The 14,559-nt window shown below is 39.0% G+C and overlaps 1 protein-coding gene across 2 annotated transcripts in view; it reads right to left on the reverse strand.

Moving 5' to 3' along the window:
• Window positions 1–834: 834 nt before the first annotated feature.
• Window positions 835–14,559, reverse strand: part of Stim2 (stromal interaction molecule 2) — a 127,367-nt gene continuing 113,642 nt past the window's right edge. Inside the window, exons 8-13 of one of the 2 annotated variants that reach the window (XM_087582131.1) lie at window positions 12,044–12,211; window positions 11,278–11,378; window positions 10,809–11,047; window positions 6,131–6,395; window positions 3,341–3,759; window positions 2,335–2,890 (exon numbers count right to left, since the gene is read on the reverse strand). In XM_087582131.1, the coding sequence (XP_087438257.1) occupies window positions 2,865–2,890; window positions 3,341–3,759; window positions 6,131–6,395; window positions 10,809–11,047; window positions 11,278–11,378; window positions 12,044–12,211 (1,218 nt within the window). In that variant the 3' untranslated portion in view covers window positions 2,335–2,864. 2 annotated transcript variants of the gene reach the window in all.

Consider the following 14,559-nt stretch of genomic DNA (forward strand, 5'->3'; position numbering starts at 1 on the left):
CAGGGGTCACATATCAGATATTTACATTATGATCCACAACAGTAGCAAAATTACAGTTATGAGGCAACAACGAAAATAATTTTATGGGGGGGTCACCACAACATGTGGAACTGTATTTGGGTTGCAGCATTAGGAAGGTTGAGAACCACTGATCTAGGGTAAAGAAATCTTTAAAATGTTGCCCCTGAAGTATGTGTGAGATAGTATGAATATATGCATATATACTCATTTGTACATAGATGTGAACTAAAATAACCTTCACATTTTGCTATACACTTCCTTAAAATACACGGTAAGAAATCAGTGTTAATGAGAATTTATGCAGTATTATTTAGATGTTAAGAAGAGTGCCCTTTACCACTTACCACACATCAACAACATACTAAAGTTCTGGGCTGTCTGATCATGGGGAAAATAGTGATTAAAAAAAAAAAGAGCCTTATTTTACTGGTTACTGTAAAGTTTGGATTCCAGAGTTTTAAATAGCCCCTGATATAGAGCATGCTCAACAAATATTAAATGCTATTACTCCACATGTAATAAATTTGGCAGCAGCCTAAAGCTGAATGACAGATTAGTGTTTTAAATGATTACATATTATATATTGTGATGTTGTTATAATGTGATTATAATGTTTTAAATAGCATTATAACATCAACTGACAGAAGGTTTTAAAAGATTATAGCAAATCCATACAGCGTCATACTACTAGATGGTCACTAAAATGTTGGAGAAATTCATGAGTTAAAAGTGAAATAGCATCATATAAATATAATTTCAATTACGTAAAATACATAACCATTTAGAAAAATATCTAGCAAAAAGCACACCAAATAGTCAAAGTAGTTTTAATAGCAGAATTTGATTCTCATGCTGCTGTTTCTTTCTTTGCACCTCACTACAGAAATCTTTCTCTTTATACAATAAGGAAGAATCAGGAGAACATCATGATTTTGAAAGAGTAGGGCAAGGTAATGTATGTAAAACCCAACACGTCATACGTGATGTAATACAGAAATGATAAGGCAATGTATGCAAAACTTAGAGAAATGCCCAACTCTTCGTATGTGATGTGATACAGAAACGACGATGGCTTTCCAAAAGTAGACTTTTTTCTATTCTGTTCCAAATACTGTTATTAATGCAAATAAGTATCACACCATGCAACAGTAAATATCCCTTGGTTGGGCCTCTTTATAAATGTGTAATCTGGTATACACAATACACTTCTTCGCTAAAACCACCTAAACTCTCTCAACCCAACCTCCCCCAGTTTCTACCTGGTTCTGACCCAGAATGCCCTACCAACCCCAGCTATGAGCAATCTCCCAGAAGGCCCAGCCTTCTGTGGGCACACTCCATGCTCTGGTAGCTTTGACCTTTTCTATCCATCAAACTAAAAAGTGCTTATTTCTGTTGCAATTTCCAAAGAGAATGCCTTTGATCCAGCCATGGCAAAGACAGAACATCCCCTTAGTTTGAGTCTTTATGCACAACTGCTTTCTTTCTAGTAGAACTCTGGAGTGGTCTCTGAACCCCACCTTTCACATTACCTTACCTCATCTGCGCAAAGCATCTTCATTTCAGACAGACAGCTTCTGTTCCTAGGAGCTAACTGGTAGTCATCAGCCCCAGTGAGACCCTGACAATTATAACAACGGGACCAATGGAAGTAAATAATCACAATTCACAGGAGACTTTGAGATTTAGATTCTAAATAAAGCATTCCTTTTACCCAAATCTTAAGGAAAGTTCTTCCTTATCCATTAGCATTCCCAGATGTTATATATATATATATATATATATATATATATATATATATATATATATAGAGAGAGAGAGAGAGAGAGAGAGAGAGAGAGAGAGAGAGAGAGTGAGAGTACTGGGTTAGATATGTGTATTAGTGAGTGCCAAAAAATGTCTGGTTACCAGGTATCGGTTTTCACCCAAGCACCCATCTTGACTGCATTTCCAGATAGTTCTGACTGAGGTCTTAAGGGCTGAGGAAACAAACTAACGGTGCATTGCTGTTCTGTGCAGTAGCGCTCTCGGGTTACTCCCAGACTAGCCTATCTAACCAGTTCCAGACCTTACAAACTGATCCAACACATTCTAAATGCACCATAGATTTATATTTGTTAATCTTGAGATGAGAACATTTAAACATTTCAAACTACATAAAAATATGACAAACAATATAAAACAAAGAAATTTGTTGACAACTTAGTTCCAAAACATCACTATTTCTTGTACTGCAATGAAGCAGCGAGACAGCTTACATGGCTCTCCGGAAAACAGTGTAATATCAACAAAAGTCAGCACAGTCCCACACAATAATGTCTCCAATTTATTATCTTTTCCACAGTACAAATTTTTCACAAACCATAAATTCTTTGCATTTATTCAAAGTCTGTAAACAAGTGCCTGAATCCCCACACCCCCAACCTCAGTTTAAGCATGTGAATGTTTTAAGTCCTTCGATCAAGTCTTAACTCTTCCACTTGTACAAGGAATCAAGAGCCTTCTGTCTTTACATTATTTATATTTTATCATACAGCCTGCAGTGCAGTAAATCACAGTGAAAGCCCTGGGGAAAACAAAACAACATGGTCTTTACAGCAGGACTTGAAACTTTATAATAATAATAAATGCATTTGAGGAAGCATCCCATAATAAAAGTGTGGGTTTTCATTTCCAGAAATCGAGTCAATTAGAAACCCTAGTTTCTACTTAAAAACCCATTTTATCTAAAAGTGAAAACAGTCCCCTGTCCACAGTCATTTTATAAACTATACAGTTTTACTTGCAGAGATTGGTTTCCCGGTCTGGAAAACAATAGTGCAATCAGTTTTACTTCTTTTAAGTTATTTAGTCCATGATGGAAACAGCTCTGTGGAAAGATAAGAAGATATTCTGGTAAACAAGAAAATTGTGCAAGCCCATGCTGGCTTACAGTCCATTAAAGCTTGTAAGTCCATAGCGGCTTTCGACAGAATGCTGTGTATACATCACTAACATCAATGCAGAAATAAATAGGCGGAAATAACTGTAAACTGCCTCCTCCCGATGACTTTTCGGTAATGCCTGACTAGATGGACTGATGGCGTAGTCAGTTTAAGCAGACAGCGGACAGTTGCCCTTAAGGACATTTCCACTATGGCATCGAGTCTGGAAAGCCCCAATGGAGTTACATTCCTAAAATTAAAATAAAAACGGAGTGGAGGGTGGGAGATAAAAGTTTACAGATGCCTCTTGAATGGAATTCCATCTCATCAGCTGAGTCACTTGGACTTCTTCTTGAAAAGGCTTTTGATTTTTGATGGCTTTTTGCTTTTCTCACCATTATGACAAAGGTCGTGCGGGATGCTGCCTACTCTGGAAACGCTGGAGGCTTCCTGAACTGGCTTGCTGTCACTGCCAGCCAAGGAGCAGGACGTGTGTCGAGGATTAGGCACCGGGATGCCACTAGAGAGCTGGTGCATGCTGCAGGACTTCTCCAGGATGCCGTTGTACACTCTGCTCGCAGGGCTGAAGATCATGCTCTTGGTTTCCGTCAGGCCCACACACTCAGGGGAGCCCCGGGAGACATCTGCTGTCACGGGTGAGTCCCCCCTGGAAGAGTCCTCCAGGGAAAGCTCGTCTCTTGATATTTTTCGAGAAGACAATGTTTGGTATATCTCAAGGCTTGAAGGAGGAGACTGTTTTCTCCCAATGGAAGAGTTTAAGGAGTCACATTCTGAAGCTGTGTCTGGTACCTCCCTGAATGAGACAGACAAAGGTAATACTTTTAAATCTCCATGTTCTTACCAGTACCAGCAAATATTCTACCAAATCAACTTCCATTCATCATTTACTCAATTACAAAAAGATATTATATAATTCTGTGTCTGTGTGTGTGTGTGTGTGTGTGTGTGTGTGTGTGTGCGCGCGCGCGCGCGCACATGGATATATGCATTTCTGTGGATATCTTCATGTGTGCAAGAGTAGGCCACAGGTCCTCACTGAGCATCTTCCTTGATTGCTATCCATGTTATTTTTTGAGGTGGGGGTCTCTAAACGAATCTAGAACTCATCAATTCAGGTAAGCCGACTGGCTAGTGAGCTAGAGATCTGTGTCTCCGACCCTTCTCCTGCTGGAGTTCAGAAGTGTGCACTTGTACACGGCTTACCCTGGTTCCAGGGATCCAAACTCAGCACTCATGCTCCCTTAGTAGGCACCATACTGTAGGAGCATCTCAGTAGCATCAAACTTGTTAATTTAAGATAAGTTATAACAATCAAGCAATATAATTAAGCTATGCCTCCTTTAAGTTCGAGGAAAATGAAAATGTTGGAGTTTTGGGTTCTCTTAAGCCTTTGTGACTTTTACTCTCCTTCAATACTATTTTTCTTTCTGAATCAAAGAATTCCCAGTATATGTTTGAAAAGATGAAATTTTAATTATACCTCAAATGTTTAGTTATGAGCTTGATGAAATATGACTTTCTGAGGAAAACTATGAGTAAAATACGAACAGTGCACTAAAAATAAAAGCTCTATCAGTGCTCTCCATGCTGAGCTGCCTCCCCAGTCCCAGTTTATGTAAATGAGCATCCTTTCCACAGCTGCGTGTGTGTGTGTGTGTGTGTGTGTGTGTGTGTGTGTGTGTGTGTGTGTGTGTGTGTGTGTGTAATAAGGAGACAGAAAGGCCAGTCTAGCAGAAGAAGCTATGGTAGTAAAGCAGCAGTGCTGTCCTCTGAAGTCAAATTCCTCTCATATTTATGAGGGTGCTGTGAAGTTCTGACATGCTCCGTGAAACAAGAACTTAACTAACTTTCCATGACGGAAAGGTTCTGTGGGCCAGGGCAGCTCTGGCGTCCCCTACCATCTTCAGAAACCACAGGAAAACAACTTAGAGGTAAAGCCATTCTGCTCCTGACTGTGGTCATACTACAAAGATAGGTAAAGAAAATGTTATTCATAATGGCTCCCTGTGGTAAGGTGCACTAAATCCCTACTTGCAATGAGACTGCAAACCCTAACTGTTTCCTTAGGAACAAGCCTCAGAGACTGTCTGTTATTAAAAAATAACTTTTACTAGGCAGTGATTATGGGAAAAGTGAACTGATGGTACTATCACCAGTGCCATGTGGCAGCTGGAAGGAGCCACCCAGCCTGCCAACCCCAATACTAATATGTGGTAAAGTCAGAAATCAACAGTGCTTCTACACCTACAGCACTGAGAAGAGAGCTCCTGACAGCCTCACGGTGCAGCACCCGCAGAATGGACTGCATGCTGCTATACTTACGGTGGTGAAGAAATGAGTCATGCAGTTCATTTGATTTTATCCTTCCCTCCATTAGGTTCTCAACATTTTTTTGAGCCCTGGGCAAATGAATCTGCCTATATGCTAGTAAGCAATCAATTACTTTGAAATTTCAGGCGTAGTGTACATGTATACTCAAGTCCAAGACATTATATTTTATATACACATTTTCCCTCGACAAGCTTATGGTCTGAGACCTGAGTCTCCAGCATTTATTAGCAACTCCACAGTTCTGTCTCAGAAGAGCACCTACAACCCAGGGGCAGCAGAGCTCCAAACTTCGCAGGACTCTCGGTCACCCAATGAGAGATGAAACATGAGTGTGAGGAAAAGGATCTGAAAATTCTAAGGGTTTAAATCACTGACACTCATGGAGATTATTATTCAGGAAGCACATCAGTGAAGGGGGGCACATAGAAGGCAAGAAGCTCTTGCTATCAGCTTTGAAGATTAGGTCGACTGACAAGGAACGGTGGGTGGCCTTTAGAAACTGAAAACAACCAGACCTCCTGCATAGAGTGGCACAGAAACAAGACCTCAGCAACAGAACCACAAAGAACTGAACTTGGCCACAAATATGAGGATAAAGGGGACTCCAGATTCCACATGAGAACCAGCACCTTGATTTTAGCCTTTGATATGCTGAGCAGAAAACCCACTCAGGCCAGATGCACATCAGATAGACAGAACTGAGTTCCACAAACAGGTGTCGAGTCTGTGGCACCTCCTGTCACAGATACACAGAATACACTGCAGCACTGCCGTCACACCCACACCCACATCCCCCTTAGCCCCACACTCTGCACTTCGTTACACGCCAATACCATTGTTTCTCAGCAGTGAAGTAGATAGCCTCCTCCTCTTCTTCGTTCCGATACAGAGCAGGGCAACTTGACACAGAGAGAATGTCTGGATCTGGGGAAGGTAATGAGTGCTGGGGATGGTGAGGGTGCCGAGGGTGGGCTGCCAGAGGAGCATGTGCAGGAAGCTGAGCTCGCTGAGACTGTGGGGAGGATGGCACAATGCTTCGACGAGAGCGGCATAAACTACTGCTTCTGGCTAAAGACCCAGCAGGCTTAGCCACGGTCCCTGAAAAACACAAGCCAAGGGACATGCTCATAGTCACCGCTGTCCATTAACTGGCTTCTTGCAAACGTGTACACAAGAACTGATGTAAAATGTCAGGGTTAATGTTTATTCAGGCAACTGTATCGACAGTTCCCATTCTCTACCACCAATGGAAAAATTACACAGCAATTAATGTAAATGCAATAGAAAGGTAACAGAAGGAAAACTAAAATAGATAAACATCAATGTAGTTTAACTATAAAAATGTAATACTATTAAAAACACTAACAAAGTGTTATTCAAACTAACCTTTAGATTTAAAGTTACTATAGCACACTTGGAATGATAAACAGTTTATGAATGAATGCCCATACTGGATCAGGAGGGAAAAACAGTATAAAGTATCAGTGGAAAGTCTTGACAGATCGAAACCTGTCTGGCCTTTAAGAAAGTTTAAATAAAGACTGCATGCAGTCTCTCAGCTGAATCTAAAGCTTGTCTCCTGAACACAGGTCCTAATGAAGCTTCTCTCTGTGTCTACTGCCAATCTCAAGCTAGAGCCATGCAGGTGGAGACATCCTCAGTTTCTTTTCCTGCACTAAAACAGCCCAAGAACAACCCTCCCAAGCTAGCTCTTGATGCATGCTACATTCTTCATGTGCTACAGCACTAGGAAAGAAGGCGCTGTCCTAGCATGCCTTTATAAAGCAGGCTTGGAAGCTCACACTGTTAGACAGCAACAGGCCTCAGACTGCACGCCAATGCTCTCCTCCCCAGGACTCGGCTATAGCCAAGCCGTCCGCTCATCATCACAGTGAACGAGTTTACTTCTAAGATCCAGCTGACACTCAATCAAGAGTTTTGACCTTTCCTTTGCCTTTCCCGTCTATTCTGATGTCTTGTCTTGCCAATCATATTATGATGAAACCACAGAACAAAAAGAAATGAAAAAGCTCTCCTAGTAATCAGAAATTACAGATTACCTAAACAGAAAGCATACTAACTTGATTGTGGACAAATTTTTCACCAGGAACTTCAAAACACTTTGGAGAATACACAGAATGAGAGTAATCTGCACTGTTATCTAGTTAAACTATTACTTTTCAGTGAAAGTGTCAATAAGGACATTTTCTGCCAAAGATACAACTTCTCGCTTCTAATTTGCTTAACAAAATACTAATCAATGCTATATTTTCCAAAAAGAACAAAAAAAAAAAGGAAAGAAAAGTTTAACAATGATAATCAGGTAATTATATCTAATACTGAATAAAAATGTAACAAAAATGATGGTTGTGACAGCCCACACACAGTAGACAATACTAACATGCAAACAAAGAGTTTTTAACACGTTATGTGAAGCCCCTAACTGGTGAGCATGAGAGAGAAAACCATGTAAGAGCCTTGGGATAAAAGAGATCGGTGAAGCAGGCTATATATCTGCACCGCTTATCCCCAAACTATCAACGAAGTGAGTTTAGAATAGTGCGGTATTGTTTCATAGTCATCCAGGCTGCAAAACCAATCCATCAAACCACGCCAAGTAGGAGTGAGGAGACAGAAGCAGAACTCACCAACACTGGGTATGCAAACAAGCAAACTCCCTTTAAAGGCCATTTGGCCATGACTAGTAAGAGATGCTTGCTCAGTGATCAAAAATCACTTCGAAGGCTCCAGAGGAACTCTTAGACTTGTGCACACTACATAACATAAGGATCTGTGTTTCCACTATTGTTTTTGTAAGAAAAATATACAAGGAATCTCAGAGGGAAAGAGGAGAATAAGCAAGCTACGGTTGGCTCATGTGAAACAAACACAGTAAATTTAACTTGTATAAACTCAGGAAAACTCTGATGCACATTTTGAGCAAAAAAGTTGAAAATGATATCTATAATTTGATGATACTTATATAGATGGTGTAAGTATACAGCAATGGTATATACTGAGTATTACATTTGTAAAAAAGAGCATGTTCTAATGGGCTTTAGAACAACACAAGTTTGGAAGAGGGAAAGAGAGGTGGTGTGGTTCATTTCAGAAAAACAAGTAAGACGTCTTTTTTACTTTTGTAGTAGGTGGGCATTGTCTTCAATGGCTTTAAGACCGTACAAAGGGTTTTATAACAAGTTTGAAATACATTACTACTACATTCTACTCTGAAAGAATTTAGCAGATACTTAAAAACTGTAGGAGGAGGAGTAATTCTATCCTATATTCTTCTACTCACAATAAATATATCAATTAACAGTTTCTGGGGTTTCTTCATGTAAAACTACAAGCAGTCTTATGTGTATTAGAATCTTTTCCTTTGCTATTTACATAGAACAAGCATGCTTGCTGGCCATTATTTCAAGCATAATTAACACATAACCAATAAAGAATATTTAAATGAAGTACCTTCATTCCTACCATAGTATACTCCCGGCTAACAGCCTTTGTTTTGTAAGATCCCAGACTTAGGCTCTTTTAACAAAGCAAAATGGAGTACCACTTTGTGGCCACTAGGTGGAGGCACGGCTCTCCAATTCTATGAGCGATCGGATTAATTTCTAAAACTTCCTATTACATTTCAAACCAGCTCTTTTTCACATTTACAAGTATAAATGTCTGTGTATATAACACCACAGTTATCTAAAACATATGCCAATTATTCACATTTAATATAAATATTGTCTTTAATTGACCAAAAAACAAAAAAAAACAAAAATAAAAATAAAAAACTTTTGCCATCTTCAAACTCCCAACAGTGCTTCTAAAACAGGCAAGGAAAAGATTTAATTAAAGAAATGGATCCTCCTCAAGCACAATTCTGATTCGCAACAATTACATATTTTAAAGAAAAACTGTTTTTAAAGGTTTAGTTTTCAAGCAAACATGCACTTATGACTCAGTGTCGTATAAGGGCACATACATAAACCAATAAACAGACAGACAATTTCAAATGCAAGCACACTTGATGCCATCACCACCAGGCAGTCCTGACAGGGAGAATAATTAGGCCACCTGCCTCTAGCACTCCCCACACTCACAAGCTGCTCCTTCCTCCCCCTGAAGAGTCACTGCCTCTTCCTCCTCCACTACAGCAAAGCAGGAGATGGCAGAAGCAGGCTCACTGGTTGGGAATTATCTGTCAAACTAAGATCCTGATTTGATCACAACTCCCTTACAGAATCAAAACTGCTCTAACAGTCTCAGGAAAGCTGCAACATTGAACAGAAAAGGTCAAACTGGAAATTCCTCAGATTTGACTGTCCTAAAAATCTAATCGTTTCAGGTTTCAGTCAACCAAGAACTAAACTAATAGAGCTAGTTTTCCGCTCTTCAGAACTTCATTCTATTGACACTGTAAAAAAAAAAAAAAGTCATAAGTATTAGAAAAATAGACCAGGGCAAGCAGTAAGAAGGGTAAACAATCTTTCAGATAATTTCTAATGTAAAAAACTGTGAACTGAAAACATCTGTAATTGCAGAAAGTCAGAAGTTAAAGCACTTGAATTTTATCTTACCAAGATATTTTTTTAACAAAGTAAAACGCAAAAGCATAGCATACAACTAAACAGTATTGATACACACAAAAAGCTTCCTTTGGAAGGACTTATGTCCTGGCATACATGTATAATCCTAATACTCAAAAGGCTAAGGCAGGAGGCTAGCCTGAGCTACACAGCACACCTATCCTAAAACAGGAGTCTATTTTTCCCCATAAATTTCAAGCATCTTACTTATGTGTATGTGTATATAATGTTTTATACATACAGATATACATATCACATCTAAATTTTCATAAACAAGCAGTTTAATTTTGCCAAAGGCAAAAAGGCTCAGTACTCCATGAGTTAATCAGAGCACCCTAACCCTATTAATAAAAGGCACTGAAAAGCAAAACAAAAATATTGACAAGGAAAAAGGAAAAAAGAAAAATGTCTTGGGAATGAACAAACCATAAGCTGCCTGAAGAGTCAAGAGCTGACTCCAGCAGAGCTGGCAGCCAAACCCGGCTCCAAAACTGCCTTCAGCTTTCCTGCTACTGCAGTTTCCCCTCAGAGCCCAGCATGCCATCGATACGACCATCGGCAGTCACGATGCTGCTCTGTCCCTTCTGAACGGGACTCTCATTTTAGTTTAATGCTAAGTTATGTTTAAAAGCTGAATCCTACAGTGGGTTACATATGACCACTGTGGAAATAGAAATAGGTGGGGCATCATGTAAATTAAGTATCCGTGCTTCTTGATCAGGAAGAGTTCTAAGACAAAATATATAACACATACATAAAGAATATATATTAGAATCTCTCATAGTACTCTCAAAAAGGAAAAGCATATTAAAGAGTAACAAAGAAGAACATATTTCCCCCCCCCCATAAGTTTTAAAATACATTACTCCGAAAAGGTCAAAACTGAACCGTGGCTTTCCTGAACTCCTTCCTGAACACTTACCTGGAAACTGTGACACTATTGGGGGTGTATCTTCATCCAGGTCATCGACTCCTCCCGCAATAGGGTAAGGTGGAATGGAGACTCTAGGCATCACCACCCAGCTGTGGTCAGAGTACAGAGAGGAGGTGAGACTGGGGAGGCCAGAGTTGTGAGCTATCTGAAAGCCACAGATCTTCTCAATCTGCTGCCAGCGAAAAAGCCGTTCTCGCAAACATGTCGTCAGCTCAGAGAGTGCTTTCCTGAAAGTCAATGGGTGAATTACTTATGAAACTCAAGTCTTTAATATAATATTGAAATAAAAACAACAACAAGAGACCATGAAAATTGACTGATCAGAAGAAGAAATTATCCAATTTCCAAATCAGTATAAATTACAAATGCTTCACTGGTATCTATACAGTATACAGCTAGACAGACAGACAGACAGACAGACAGACAGACAGACAGACAGACAAAACAGTATTCTCACTTGGCTTCCAGAATCTTGTGGTCTACTTCATCCAGGGAGGAGCTGTGTGCAACATGCAGGGTCCCAAAGACTGTGCTTCTTTTCTTTTTAATTTTTTCTGCCTAGACCCAAAAGGTAAAAAATGAAGCTTTAGGAAAATGGCTACTTACATAACCAATGAACTTGATCCTGGATTTGATTCTGTTAACAATCATAAAACAAGTAGAAAATTATTAGCCAAGATACAGACATGTTTTCAAAATAAGAAAACAGATGAGAAAGCATGCTTTCTTAAGTCAAAGACGTTTAAAGCTTTGTTCTAGAGAATTGTTTCTCATATTTCTATAGCTGCGAAAAGACCAGAATCTTCTATTAAAACCAACAGAAAGACATTAACCAAATCCTACTGCAATGAGGTGTTAGTGAGTCAACTACGGATTTTTTCCAGAATTCAGATTAAGACTTACTCTTATTTCACACAATTTAATAAACAGCAAACATGAATCTCTAGTAACTACTAACCTGCATCAGATATGAGGCAGCAACCTGAAGGAGAAAAGCTCCGTATAAAACGTTTACATTAGTGGTAATAATCACAATTTCTCAAGGACACTAAGGCGATTTTGAAAGCTATATATGTACTCCTCTAGAGAAAGTAATTTTACTTTAAATTCAATAATTGCAAGAGTCAATTTACATGACAGACTCTAATTTTAAAAACAAAATCTTCAAGAGGGCTTTTACTGAGGTCTTTATTTCAGTGATTGATCATGAAATAAGAGACTACCTCGTCCTTAGCGATGGCTAGCTGCATCTCGGCATTCTGCCTCTTAATATTATAGTACTGTACTTCAACCTCGTGTGTTAGCTGAAGCCATTTCTGCAGTGCATCAGGGACAGACCAGCTGCTTCTCAGTTCAAACTCCTTTTCAGCCTTTTTTAGAGCCATGCGGACCTGGAAGGATGAGAGGAAAAAAGGGCTGAAATAAACATTGATTCCAAAACAAAAAGAAAAAACAATTCAATTATGGATTTTACAAAAACCTTTGAAATCACTAAATTTGAGTGTGCCTTTTATTTTAAAATTAGGGCTGACTTTAAGGACAACATAAATTTATTAAGCAAAGCTGAACCCATAGGGGCACAAATGTCCACACACATATAAAAAGTAGAAATATTTAGTTTTTGTATTTTATAGTTGTCAAGCTAAGACAAATCAGGAACAAAAGAAAACAACATAGGAACATAAATAATTACTGATCCCACTTTCCACACAGTGCATTTTTTGGTCACCTAGGATATGAAGCAATACCCACAAACCAAGTGGACTTTCTAGTTCTCATTTCCTGACACCCTGTCGCTTCTTTCTTGTGCTTCTCCTACTACAGTCTGTTCCACCCTTTCTAGATCACCACTGCTCCTGTAAGCAAGTAGGCACTAAGCATGAATAGACTATGTGTAAATTTCAAGAAAATCATTTCTAGTCAAGAATATATTTGATTTTCCCTGTGAGGAACTATGCATTGCTTTCCCTGTAAGGATGAAGTATTTTTCCCACATGCTATTTAAGGGCCAGCCAATTAAACAAAGGAAATAAGATGTCTAGTGTGTTAAGTGTAATAAATGCTAAGGAAAAAATATCTAAAGGAAAGCCCCACTAGGAGAGAGACAAGGAAGGAACAGAGAAGCAGTTCTTGAACAACTGGCGGGCCTGGCACACATAACTCTAAGCCTTCCACAATGAAATGGGTGTCCCTTGGAACACTGATCCTGGTGCCCAGCCCATAACTGAAGAGTGATTGCGCCCACAAAACTAACTGAGGTAACTGAAACTCCCTCCATTTCTAAACTAAAGTGCAAAGGAATGTTTGGTCTGAACAAATCCAATTTATTTAAATAAACCTTTCTGTTTGCCAGAGTAAACTAAGAATAGGACTACACAAACTTTTGATAAAGAAATAGAACAGCTGTTGGGCAGTGTAGAAAAATATTTTAAAACCCCAAAGTTAAAAAGAAATCACAACAGGACACACACTGTATAAACCAAAAAAGAATTTTTAAAAAAAAATTAAAGAGTTGCAACTTGGGACTTTTAAAAAAAGTGGGGGAGGGGGCCTTTTTCAGTGGAAGAAACTTCTTAGGTGACACCCGCCTAGTGTGACTCATTGTGTAATGTGCATGGGACAACATGAATGTAATACGACGGTTGGCTAAGCTCTGTGGCAGCCCTGCCGATCTCTAAGGAAGAAAGAGCTTGAGACTAGGCCCTGGGACACAGAGTTCTACAGAACACCACAGCAGACTACAGCAAGCCTTTTCTCTCACAAAACTTTGAAACTAAAAATTCAGTGTAATCTAAATGTTCAGGAAACCACACAGAGAATCTCAACACATTCCACTCACGTTACTCTCTATAATCCTAAAAATTTTCCATAAATTTCTCTTAAAATAGTTAAATTACTTTGAACAGAAACTTTGTATTTGGGGCATAAATTGAGGCTGAGCAATGCTTAAGTTAACTGTGGATGTGAAATTTATGACTGTCCCATATTAGCAACTGTTCAACAGCTATCATTCATAACTTTATTTGATCGAAACCGTAACTCTAATTTGAGTTATGCTGTTATCCATGTAAATGGTCAAAGTCTAATTAGTTAATAGCATTTGCAAATTAATTGAAGGTATAAAAACTCTTTATCACTCTGGAACATTAAAAACAATAAGTAGAGACATGTCAGAAAGAAACAGAAACCTGGCTTCTAGACCTGATCTGACTGATCTGATTTGCAGGAAGCCCATGAAGCTTCCAGCAAAAACCACACGTTTGAGGATCACTGCCTGAGACTTATATTGGTAATATGAGATTTTTAGGAGCAAAATAATTGATGTGAAAATATAAAGTGATATCAGTTACCCACAAAATCTTCATTTAAGGAAAATAATGCCATATGATCATTTTTTGAAGTTATCCCCACGGGGGAGGGGGTATATATTTCAAATTATATGCAATTGTAAGTAGGGTGCTAAATGGATATACATACATTAATTTCCCAGTTTAATCATTTACTTCCTCAGTAAATGAAGCTTTGAACAGCAGTAGAGGAAATCACAGATTTGAAATAAAACACACAAAAATGTTGCCTTTGTTGAATACCAGTTGTGTAACGAAAGGAAACAGTCACATAACCTTGCTCCTCATCTGTACCTTTCTCTATGTAGCACAGGGGTTAGTGCTCAGAGCAGGCCCCTGAGTGTAGAAGCAAGGATTTCTGCACACTGACTACTCGAGGTGGTGTTTCTTAT

This window comes from Rattus norvegicus, chromosome 14, assembly GCF_021556685.1.
Source record: "Rattus norvegicus strain SHRSP/BbbUtx chromosome 14, alternate assembly SHRSP_T2T, whole genome shotgun sequence".
Lineage (NCBI taxonomy): Eukaryota > Metazoa > Chordata > Mammalia > Rodentia > Muridae > Rattus > Rattus norvegicus.